The sequence below is a fragment of the Symphalangus syndactylus genome, chromosome 3, assembly GCF_028878055.3.
Source record: "Symphalangus syndactylus isolate Jambi chromosome 3, NHGRI_mSymSyn1-v2.1_pri, whole genome shotgun sequence".
Lineage (NCBI taxonomy): Eukaryota > Metazoa > Chordata > Mammalia > Primates > Hylobatidae > Symphalangus > Symphalangus syndactylus.
In genome coordinates, this window is record NC_072425.2 from 48,766,585 (window position 1) to 48,779,071 (window position 12,487).

The 12,487-nt window shown below is 39.1% G+C and overlaps 1 protein-coding gene and 1 long non-coding RNA gene across 17 annotated transcripts in view; one reads left to right on the plus strand and one right to left on the minus strand.

Annotated features, from left to right (window-relative positions):
• The window catches only part of ERCC6L2 (ERCC excision repair 6 like 2), a 183,474-nt gene that overhangs the window by 155,632 nt on the left and 15,355 nt on the right, over positions 1–12,487 (minus strand). For 5 of the 15 annotated variants that reach the window (XM_063636886.1, XM_063636883.1, XM_063636885.1 and 2 more), the window contains one exon: positions 206–630. In XM_063636886.1, coding sequence (XP_063492956.1) covers positions 206–630 — 425 coding nt within the window. Of the gene's footprint in view, positions 1–205; positions 631–4,615; positions 6,251–12,487 lie in introns of those variants that run through there. The other 10 variants (XR_008656593.2, XM_063636890.1, XM_055271815.2 and 7 more) reach the window with 3 other exon arrangements.
• LOC134736295 (uncharacterized) overlaps positions 5,643–12,487 on the plus strand; it is a 67,978-nt gene continuing 61,133 nt past the window's right edge. Inside the window, exon 1 of one of the 2 annotated variants that reach the window (XR_010120212.1) lies at positions 5,643–5,718. This is a non-coding gene — a long non-coding RNA (uncharacterized lncRNA). Of the gene's footprint in view, positions 5,719–6,121; positions 6,190–12,487 lie in introns of those variants that run through there. The other variant, XR_010120211.1, reaches the window with a different exon arrangement.

Consider the following 12,487-nt stretch of genomic DNA (forward strand, 5'->3'; position numbering starts at 1 on the left):
TAGGTACTGAAGAATGACAAAATAACTGAGACATTGTCCTCAGCTTTGAGGACTTCACTATCTAGTTAGTGAGACAAACACAAACATACACACGAACACACAAAATAGCTATCATAACAGCAGTACAAATAAAGATTTACATATAGTATCCACTCATGTACACAGTAAAGTGACTTTACTGTTATAACATAATTAAAATAAATACCTGTACTGTTTTTCCAAGTCCCATGTCATCACCCAGAATGCACCCTCTTCCATGGATGTAGTGTCCATAAAGAAACCGGGCTCCTTCTCTTTGGTAGTCTCTCAAATACCTATTGATGGTATAAGGAATAGAGTCTCCATCGTCAGATAATTTAAAAGCAACAGAAGATGATGGAAATTTTCGGTTTGGGAAATAAGGTTTTTCCAAATCTTCATCATCAAATATAAGATTCCTAGGGCAATCTTTAACAAATTTTACTTCTTGAAGCTGTTTAAGAGGTATTTTCCTTTCTTGAAAATCTGAATACAAGACGACTGCAAATGACTTGCCATTTTCATCCACTGTGATAGATTTTATGCTTGCTTCACAAAGTTTTCCATTATCTGGAAAAGGGGCAAGACATCTTTCTCCAGGATGCCATATGTCTGCAAGAATAAAGAAAATAAAGTTTCCAAAGCTAGCTTATAAAGTAACACCTCATTTATCCACAGCTGTGAGAAACAATATATACCTCACATAAATGCCTTTTCCAAAAAACTGGAACAAGATAAATTATAACATGTATAGATATTTTTTGAAAATAGATTTTCAGATATTCTCCTATAATAAACAGAATAAAGGGTACATACTTTATTTCCACTGGTTCTTACCCTGGCTATGTGTCATCATCTCCCCTGGAGTTTAAAAATATACATTCTTAGACACCACCTCTAGTGATTCTTATTCAGTGGATAGGGGTCACAGGCATCTGGTTTTATTGTTTTGTTTGGTTGTTATTGTTGAATTCAAAAGATCATTCTGACGCACACCCAGGGTTGAGAACCACTGACTAAAATATTCTTGCTGACTCATGAACATATATATACACACATATATTTCATGATATGGTAGAGTAATCATGAATAGGACTTGGTAATGAGTAAACTAAAATCCTCTGGACAGCAATGCTTTGTGGTTCATCTGTCTGCTTTTTTACAGTTATTCCATTGCCTTTCTCTAGAAACAGCTGTTTCTTTTCACTGCAATATTGCTGCCTCTAAACCTTTACTTCAACCACTGCTTTTATACAGCTAACCATGGGAACCTCCAGTTCAACTACAGTGATGTCACAGCTTTTCCTCTTCTGGGTTTTGAATATTTATTTTAAGAGATGAATTCTAAGATCTCTTTCTGCTAAGATCCTATTATTCTTTAAAGAGTATTACCTCTCTATGAACTTATTCTGTGACTAACTGTACAGCTATCTATTTTCTCAGAAAATATACCACTATGAACGAGGAGGGAGCCTATAGAGTATACTATTGGTACAATTAAAAAGTATCAAATAAAGAAAACTAAGTAAAAGTAATTTTCCAAATGGAATTTCTTATGGCAAGAATCCAAAAATAATTCTATGGCTACAAATACAAGAACACTAAGAATTATTTTTCTTATACATTTCGCACTGAGATCAGATAACCACTGGCAGTTTCCTAGGGTCTTCCTGATGACCTCGAGTTAGATATTTATAACATTTAAGATTACAACATGACATGGTTATACTATCTAAAGCAAGAATAGCTCATTATATTCCTCATCCATCAGTTGTTCCTCAAAAGTAAAGCCACTAACTTTGATGAGGTTATTTTACCATAACAATAATGAGTACAGAGGGAAAAACCTTCTCTCCCACTCTACTCTCTGGACCCAAACTGTTGACAACTGTTACACCATTCTAAAAGAGTGTTTTAATGTCAAACTAAAGCCTCGATCCACTGTACAAGTAAAACAACATATAGGTCAATGGGCCCAATTTTCTTAACAGTACTATTTGCACCTTAAAACCTAAAGCAACCCTTACAGCAATTCTTAACACATATATCTCCCATTATGTGTTTGCCTAACCTATCATTTTTTGACTTATTTTATTATCTATTATTCAACATATGTGATTTAAGCACAAATTATTCACCAAATATTATACCACACAATGGGTATAAAATGAAGAAAACTAATGTCAAAAATGATGGTGACTAATAGTCTTCCTATATTTCATTAACTGGCATCATGATCTAACCAACTTTTCAAGGTAGAAAACCATTAGTCAGCCCTTAAACCTCATTTAATATTACTCCTTACATCCAATCCATCAGAATGTCCTGCTTCTACTTCAAAAATGAATCACTTTCCTCCATGCCACCATCTCTCTAAAGCAAAGGCTGGCAAACATTTTCTGTAGAGTCAGTTATTAGCTATTTGTTACTTTAGATTTTGTAGGCCATACAGTCTCTTGCCCTTGTAATGCACAAGCAACCAGACAATACATAAACAAATGGGCACAGTTTTGTAAATAAAACTTTATTTAGAAAAAGAAGTGTCACACCAGTTTTAGCCCACAGGCAGTAGTTTGCAGACCTCTGTTTTAAAGCATGCCACCATCAACTTTCCCTAAAATATGCCTAACCAGTCTCTCTGCTCCCAGTCCACCTATTTAGAGTAGGGTGCCCATTATTCTCTATCTCATCATTTTATTGCCTCTGTAGCACTTATCATAACATTTAATTATCATGTCCACTTGTTTTTGTCTTTTTCTTCCAGTAGAGAGTAATTTCTTTTCCAAGAAAAAGTTTGTACTGTTATAAATTTTATCCCCAGGACCAACACAGAGTCACACAGCAGACATTCCATGAACATGTGAATTTATTACACATTTTTTTTCTTTCTTTTTTAGACAAAGAGTGTCTCTGTCGCCCAGTCTGGAGTGTCATGGCACAATCATAGCTCACTGTAAACTCCAACTCCTGAGCTCAGCCATCCTCCCGCCTCAGCCTCCTGAGTAGCTGAGACTACAGGTGCGCACCGCCATGCCTGGCTAAATTTTTTATTGTTAGTAGAGACAGGGTCTCGCTTATGTTGTCCAGGCTGGCCTCAAACTATCCTCCCGCCTCAGCTTCCCCAAAGTACTGGGATTACAGGTGTGAGCCACCTCGCCTGGCCTATTACAAATTATCTCACAAATCCTTGATATCTTGCGAGAAAACTAAAAAGTACACAAACATATTCATAACTGTAAAAAGTGCATTGGAAGAAGAGTGCTATGAGAAGGGAGTATTCAGAAACCTAATTTAAAAGGAAAAGGGGTCCAAGAACTGTATCTCAGATAAGTGTACAGCATGTGCAAAAAAAAAAAAAAAAGCCTTAAGGGAATCACACAACTTATTGGAGTATTTTGGGTTTCTGAGTTTGGATAATTTCAAGAACGAAATAAATTCAGTTAAGTTTGAGTTAGAAATGGAATCTCTCAGTATCCAAACTACAGAACAACTGCTTAAATTGTGAAGATTTCCTGTTGGATTTAACAGAGAAATGGGTTAAGTCTCCTATAATTTAGTGAGTTGAAATCATTTGTTTTGGTTTAAACTAATTACCAACTCAACTCATTCTGGTGATAGGGTCTCTCCCTCCCTCTTTCACTCCAATGGCCTCCTCAAGCATTCCTCAAGCGTGTTCCCACCTCGGGGCCCTGGAGCTTTCTGCTCCTTCCACCAATTTCCCTAAATACCAGAGTGACTAGATATATCAAAAGGAATGAGCGTCCCAGTCACAATGTCCACTCGGCAGCTTCATCTATTTTTAGCTGCCAGTCTCCTACAGGTATTTACATGTTTCATCAATTCCTAGAATTCAGGCTTGTAACTTGCCCTCTCTGAGCTTTAGCTCTGCATTCATCTATTTAATGAGATCGATATCTTCCTCAAAGGAAAGCAAGTAAACAATCAGCATATTGCTGGGCTCAGGAAAATCACTCAATACCTGGTAGCTTTTGTTATACAGCACAATTATTAATGACAGCTACTCATTTGGGTGCCAGAAGGCATCCCAGATGACTTGTGGTAGATAATCACACCTTTTTTAAACCTCCTATTTAAGGCAGAATATAATGCCCTGACTCAATAGGCAATAAAACTCAATTGAACTAAATATCTCAACCTTCATTTATCTACTTACAACAAACTTCTGCCATTCACTAACAACTGGGACATACAAGGATAAAGAATGAAAATAATGTTTACTGAGTGCTTAATATGGGCCAGACGCGGGGTCACATAAATGCTTTGCGTATTCCCCACGTCATTTAATAATCTCAAGAACCTAGTAATGAACCCAGTTTTACAGATGAGGAGCCTGCCCAAAGTTGCTCAGCAAGTAACTGTCAGAGGCAGCACTAGATCCCACGGGCTGACTCCCGAGTCCAGGTTCTCAACACTGAATCGGAGATTTGGTCCCAGGCCTGGAGGGGTTCACAATCTGCAGCTGTCACTGACGAGGATCTACAGGGCAAAACCCCAACCCAAAGGGCACCGGCAAGAACTGGTCCAACGCGACGCAGCAGACAGGCCTCTGGGTAAGGGGTGAGCGCGGAGCTGGTACCTTTGCTTGCGGTTTCCGCGCGGGGCTGTGGCGCCGACGGATCCATCCGGCCAGGGGGCGGGGCCGAGCCCGGCTGCACGTAACACCCGGAAGGCGGCGGAGGACAGCGAGGTGGCTGGCCAGCGGGCCAATGGCGGCCAACGCCACTTCCGGCCGCCCTCCGAGCATCGCTCTCCGGCAACCCGAAGCCACGGGATAGAGGAGGGGGATCCCAGCAAAGGTAGCGACTAAGGGGACCCAAGGAGAACAGGAGGGCGACGTCCGGAGCGGCGGCAGAGCCAGGGGACGCTGTGTGACGCTGGTAAGGCGGTGTTCACCTAGTTCTCTTGGGCTCCGCCGCCGCCGGTGGAGGACTGGAGGCTGGCAAGGCGAACCCCAGATCTTCCTAGGCTCTGACCTCCGTCGCCTAACCCCCGCAACTTCCAACCCGGTCTTGGAAAATCCCGCGAGAACGGGCTCCCCAATTGTCATTGGGATCTCGCGAGAACGAAATCTTCCTTTCTGTGGGCGGAGTAATCTTCCCGATGTCTCTCCCCTCAGAGGCCAGTAGCAGGAAGGGCCGCGGGAGTTGCGAGTGTCGCGAGGTTTGAGGTCGCTTGGTGGGCCGGGCATTCTGCGAAGCTGGAAATAACTGGGCGGCTTGAGAATGCGGTACCTGTAAAGGGCCGCTTAGGCGGTGGAGGCCTGGCAGAGGGCGTCCCCGCGGTTGCGGCTTCTGGTTTCTCTGTGGAGCTTGGTTCTTCCGTGGTGGTGCAGCAGCCCCGGAACTTCAGGAGCCACTCCCTCCTTGGAGAGCTCTCCGGGACACCCACGGGGGCCAAGTGAAACTAGCGCGTTTTCTTGGATCCTACACTTTATAGTGAATCATAAATACTTTAAATACAAAGCCAACAACATTTGCTGCAAATAAACGTAAAGATACTGTTAAAGCGTAAAGTGTTTTCCTCCGTACCATCTGACGTTTCTGGCGGTTCGCTGAACGCAGGAGAACGCTGAGCCGTCTGCACTGATCCGGGAGCATCTTCAGGGCAGCGCCGCCCACCCGCGAGGTGAATGAAGGACACGGCCTCTGACACTCCCAGGCAGCACAGATAGACGGATCCGTAAGTGGCTCCCGCGCATGTTAAAATTTGTATACTGTAAGGTATTTCATGGATTGAGTGAAATACCTGACGGGGCCTGTATCCGTTCCCTATTGCCACAATAACTAATAACCACAAACTTTGTAGCTTGAAACAGCACAAATGTATCATCTGACAGACAATGCATTTATTATCTCGCGGTTCTGTAGGTCAGAAGTACTACCTGGGTGTCACCCGGGCTGCACTCCTTTCTGGTGACTCCATAGGACAATCCTTAGCTTGCCTTTGCCAGCTTCTGTCCACATTCCTTGGCTTTGGTCCCTTCCTCCATCTTCAAAGCCAGTGATGTGCCATCTCTCTGACCCTTCCATCCTCAAGTCTACCGCTGATTGCAGCTGGAAAAGATTCTGAGGGCTCACCTGAGTAATCCAGGATCATCTTCCCGTTTCCAGGTCTCTGCCCTTGATCACATCAGCAGAATCCTTTTGCCATGTAAGCTAATATATTCACGAATTCCGGAGATTAGGAGATAAACATCTTTGGGGGATCGTTATTCTGCCTACAGTAGTATCTTAAGAACACAATATGGCTGTTTGCAAATAGATCTCAATTCTTTGGCAGATACTAAGAACTAGTAGTATGTGTTCATAAAATGCGTCATTTAAAATATCACTTGTTTGCTTACCAGCAGGTAATAACTTCAAGCCCAAGTGAAACATCTAACTCAGCCATCTATGTGTGAGTTGTTGGCCAAATCACTTCTCCGTGTTTTATTGTCCTCACTCATTACCATTACACTGAGGCTAATAATAGTAAACTACCTAAAAATGGTAATTGTAAAAAATTAGATAATTAAGTAAAATTCCTAAAACAGTGGCTGGTCGTAGTAAGGAATATATGTGTTGTTATTACTATTATTATCAATGGAATGCATCCACTTGAAAGTTGCATTCTGCATAGCCATTATGTCAGTTTAATATTTTGGCTAATAGGCTGGGCGCGGTGGTTCATGCCTGTAATCCCAGCACTCTGGGAGGCCAAGGTGGGCGGATCACGAAGTCAAGAGATCGAGACCATCCTGGCCAACATGGTGAAACCCCGTCTCTAATAAAAATACAAAAATTAGCTTGGCGTGGTGGCACATGCCTGTAGTCCCAGCTACTCGGGAGGCTGAGGCAGGAGAATCGCTTGAACCCAGGAGGCAGAGGTTGCAGTGAGCCGACTTTGCGCCACTGCACTCCAATCTGGCACCACAGCGAAAAACACTACTAATTATAATTGTAATTCTTGATTCTAACATACACCCTGATATTGGAAATCTTAAAATCTAGAAAAATCTGCTGCTTGTTATTGATGGATTGTATCTCTTTTCACATTGTCTCTAAAATCAAAATGGCAAATTGAAATTTTAATCAAGCTTTTTTTTTTTCCCCTACAACTACCAGGGAAGAAGTTTGATTTTTTTTCCCCTCTCTGAAATGACTAGTTGTGTAATTTTGTCTTATTTTTCCAGAGGTCCATTGAGTTAGGATGTAGCTCTTGACAGAGCTGACCTCTAAATAGAAGTGATAAGCAAATTCAGAAATAAATTTTGATTTAAATGGAAGGTATCTGGTTGAAGGAATACCCTTGTGACTAACAAAAGAGGAGGATACCTCATTTTCTGAGTGTTTATTATTTAACCTCACTGCTGTACTTACAATGTATACTGAAGCAGAAATAATCATGACATGAAAATATGTCCTAGTGAACTAGTTGCCTCATAAAGTTAGACATCCTCAAATATTCCTTCCCCCAGTAGCTTTTGTCTTTGCATTGACATCCTTGTCTAGGTGCTGATGTTGTGAACATCTAACACTGTCAGTCCAGTCACTTCAAAGTTAAACTGAATATCTTGTAAAATATTAAGGAATTCCTGTAGTTAATATGTGTGATGTTGGATAAATCACATGAATGAACTGAATCACATACAAAACTTTTGGCAAAGGAAGATCTAGCAAAAATTAAGCCAATGAAAACTACAAAAGAGAAAAAACACAGATGGTGATAACACAGGCATTTCAAAAGAGGCTCATGGAAGGATGATTAAAGCCACCAATAATTTGCCAAAAAATAGTCTCTCTTTATCTTCACACTGCAAAAGTCAAATATATATCTGTATGTGGTTGACAGATCTCCACAATTGTGAGTTAATCTAGCAAAAAGGCACCAGAAAAAAATAGATATGAAACTCTAAGACAACACAAGAAATTAAGTCTTTCGAGTTTTAGTTAGATGACTTTAGGTTGCAGCATTTCTCCCTTCATACATAGTTCCAGCCAATGGAAAAAAAAGAAGAAGGAAGCAAAGATGAGTGAAGGCAAGAGAAAGGGGATAAAATAGACCTGTCCTTCCTTGCCACAAATAACCTAAATCTTAAAGTTTAAAACTCAACATTGCACAACAATGTGAACATACTTAACACTATTAAACTGTACACTTAAAAATGGTTAAGAAGGTACATTTTATATAATATGTTCTTTCTTATCACGATTTAAAAAGCAAAACACAACAAAAAAGCTCTGGCCAAAGAAAGGAAAATTTGAGGCTTGAATGAGGTATAGTGAAAGATATATAGAGTCAGTGTTAGAAGTATGTCATGGTCCCATATATCATTACACCTCGAATATTCACCAACACCATTTTTACTTCATAGACTCAATAAATAGGCTCAAATAATAGAACATTTAATACCTCATGTCAGGTAAGTATAAAAATCCTGCAACAAAACACCAAGAAACACTGGTTGAAACATGTTTATAAAAACTCTCAAAATATAAAAGCGAATGCTTATACACTGTTGATGGGAATGTAAATTAGTACAACCTTTATGGAAAACAGTATGGAGCTTTCTCAAAGAACTAAAAATAGAATTACCATTTGATGCAGGAATCCCACTACTGAGTACCCAAAGGAAAATAAATCATTATATTGAAAAGACACCCACACTTGTATGTTATCACAGTAAAGTTCACAATAACAATGTCATTGAATCGATCTAAGTGTCTATCACGAGATGACTGGATAAGGAAAATGTGGTACATAAACACCATGGAATATATTGCAGCCATAAAAAAAAAAAAGAATAAAACCATGTCTTTTGCAGCAACATGGATGGAGGTGGAAGCCATTATCCTAAGTGAAATGACTCAGAAACAGAAAATCAAATACCACGTGTTCTCACTTAAAAGTGGAAGCTATTGGGAGGCCGAGGCGGGCGGATCACAAGGTCAGGAGATCGAGACCACGGTGAAACCCCGTCTCTACTAAAAATACAAAAAAATTAGCCGGGCGTGGTGGCGGGCGCCTGTAGTCCCAGCTGCTCGGAGAGGCTGAGACAGGAGAATGGCGTGAGCCCGGGAGGCGGAGCTTGCAGTGAGCCGAGACTGCGCCACTGCACTCCAGCCTGGGTGACAGAGCGAGACTCCGTCTCCAAAAAAAAAAAAAAAAAGTGGAAGCTAACTAATAGGTACATATGGACATGCAGAAGGAAATAATAGACACAGAGGACTCCAGAAGTGAGTAGGATGGGAGAGAGGTGAGGGTTGAAAAATTATCTGTTGGGAACAATGTTCACTCTTTGAGTGACGGGTACACTAGAAGCGCAAATCTCACCATTATGCAATATACCCATGTAACAAACCTGTACTGTACCCTCTGAATCTATAAAAATTTAAAAAATAAAAAAATCTCAAAATGCATAGCCGAGCTTTCAAGAAGTATGTGAAATACTCATAGGTCAAAAATAAGGAAGGAACTCGAAACTAGTTTATTAAGATGGCACATATACCACTCCTTTCCTGGACACATTTGTCTGGCTCAGTTACAAAAAGATCTGAATTTTAACAGGCTTGTGGGAGCAGAAGACATGGTCTTAAGCTCCCGCAAGGTCCCACATTGAAACTGAACCTCTTATTTGAAATCAGAAAGCTTGAAAGGTAACATCCTTAGTGAAATGGTGAACTAGAAGAAAAAAGTCTGGACAGCAGAAAAGAAGGAGGATGAAGAGGGATTTGTCTGCCTTGGCATGGGATTTTTGAAGGGGTATTGTTAATTCCTTCTGAAATTTTGAAACCACAGCTATGCCCACAAATTTAGGATTTGAATGTATACAATCTGCATTACCTAAGAAACTCCAAGCCAAGATAATATCATAATGTAGTGCCTGGGTAATTGCATCTAGGTTGCTAGAAAGAAGCATGCACATCCTGGCCTGGTCCTTGTTCCTTATATTTATCTCTTTTTCCAAATCATCCCTAAAGAAGTTGGAAGCAGCTTAGAAAGTAGGAGAGGAAGGTGAAGCATAAATCATATAAAAGAAGCAATCACCCCCACATTTTCCCCTGCCAACCACTTGCCTGTACCAAGTGTGAGCTCTGAAAGGGGAAGTCTTTAAAGTTAAACAAGTGTCGAAGTCTTAATTTTTTTTATTACATGGACTTTACCAAACTGACTTTTTGTTTGTCTCTTTTTAGTAGCTAGAAGTGACCCCAGGATTTTTTTATTATCAAGAGAGACTAGAAGAATCATGAGACTTCTCCTAGTTGCCTTTCAAGAATATGAAGAAAAAAATGGTTCTCAAAGTGGGTTTGAATGAGTATTGTTCCAATAAATGAACTTATACTCATATTTCATCCCTTGAGTCCTGCTGTTTCAACATCCATTAGAACTGAATAATAATACTACATATCAAAGTTTGTGGGAAATTGCTAAAGTGTAAAAAATGCTTACATTGAAAAAGGAGAAAAGCTGAAAATTAATTGTGCTTCCAACTTAACTTTAAAAAAGGACAGCAAGCTAATCCTAAAGAAACTAGAATAAAAGGAAAAATTAAAAAACAGAAGTTAAAGAGTAATTAAAAAAAAAACACAACAGAGATGATCAACAAAGCCAAAAGTTGATTCTTTGAAAAGATTAATGAAGTAGGCAAACCACTGGTGAAATGAATCAAGAAAAACGGAGAAAAGACTCAAATAAACATTAGGAATGGAAAATAGGGCAATGCTAAGGAGAATTCAAAGATCAGAAAAATATGGGAGTATACTAAAAATGATTTCATGCCCAAGTGTTCAAATCTATATTGCCTTTAAAAATGTATCAAAAAGGGGCCGGACACTGTGGCTCATGCCTGTAATCCCAGCACTTTGGAAGGCTGAGGTGGGCAAATCACAAGGTCGAGAGATCAAGACCATCCTGGCTAACACAGTGAAACCCTGTCTCTACTAAAAATACAAAAAATTAGCTGGGCGTGGTGGCACGTGCTTGTAGTCCCAGCTACTCAGGCTGAGGCAGGAGAATCGCTTGAACCCGTGAGCCAGAGGTTGCAGTGAGCCGAGTTGACCCCACTGGACTCCAGCCTGGGCGACAGAGCGAGACTCCACCTCAAAAAAAAAAAAAGAAAAAAAATCAAAAAGGAAAAGAAGCACTGAAGAAATCTATAACCGTTGGCGAAGCTTGAATCAGTAGTTGAAGAAAAGACCAGATATAAGTGACTGTACAGGAAAGTTCTGCCAAATGTCAAAGGGAATAGATAAATATCACATAAACTCTTCCAGAGAATACAAAAAAAGGAACACTCCCCAACTTATTTTATAAACTTGGTTAAATCTTGATAGCAAAATTTAATGAGGACATCATGACAAATTAAATTATAAGCAAATTTTACTTACAGTTATATGCAAAAATTCTAAACAAAATACTGGACAACTGAATCTAATTTTGAATAATACTAGCAATAATAATAATAATAATGCATCATGACCAAGTTGGGTTTACCTCAAGAATGCAAATATAGTTTAAAACTGGAAAATCTAGTAGTGAAATTTACCACACTAAGAAATAAAGAAGAAAAATTATGTCATCTCAACAGATCGAAAAATTTTCTAAAATCCAACCAAATATCAGCAAAAAAGCAATAAAGGAAAATTCCTTAACTTAATAAAGAGTATCTATTCGAAACCTGCAGCAAGCATGATAGTTAATGATGACATGTTAGACACTGTCTTTTTAAAACCATAAACACAATGATATCTGTTATCACTACTTCTACTCATCATTGATCTTAACCATTTCAATAATAAAAGATACTATATATAAATTATAGATATTGAGAGGGAAGACTCAAAACTGCTACTATTCCAAACAATATTATTATTCACATGAAAAGCAAGAGAATATGCAAATAAATCTTTAGAATAAGAATTCAATATGGTTTGAGGATACAAGTGCAATTTATAAAAATCAACTGTATTTCTATACACTAGCTACACAAGTTAGAAAATATAATTTTTAAAATGTATTTTTACAGTAGCAACCAATAATATATAAGAATAGCTAATAATTATCTAAAAATGTGTGCAAGTTGCTTATAGAAGCAATAATAAAACCATATTGTAAACCTACATAAAGGAGAGATATACCATGTTCATGGTATAAAAAAAATATAGATGTCAATTTTTCCAAAGTTATTCATAGTGCAATTCCTTGCCAAATTACTGGCAGGTTTTTTTCCCCTGGACCTTGACAAGAGGATTGTAAAATTTATATGAAAGCATAAAGTGCCAAGAATGATCAAGGCAGTTTTGATAAAACATCAAAAAGGAACAGAGGAATAAATGGTGATGGAACTTTTTTTCCACAGAGGAGGGAAATAGGGTTGAACTTCTTATCCTATACACAAAGTTAAATTCCAAGTAAATTAAAAACAAAATGTAAAATGCAAAACTTTTAGAAAACTTTAAAATTAGAAAAA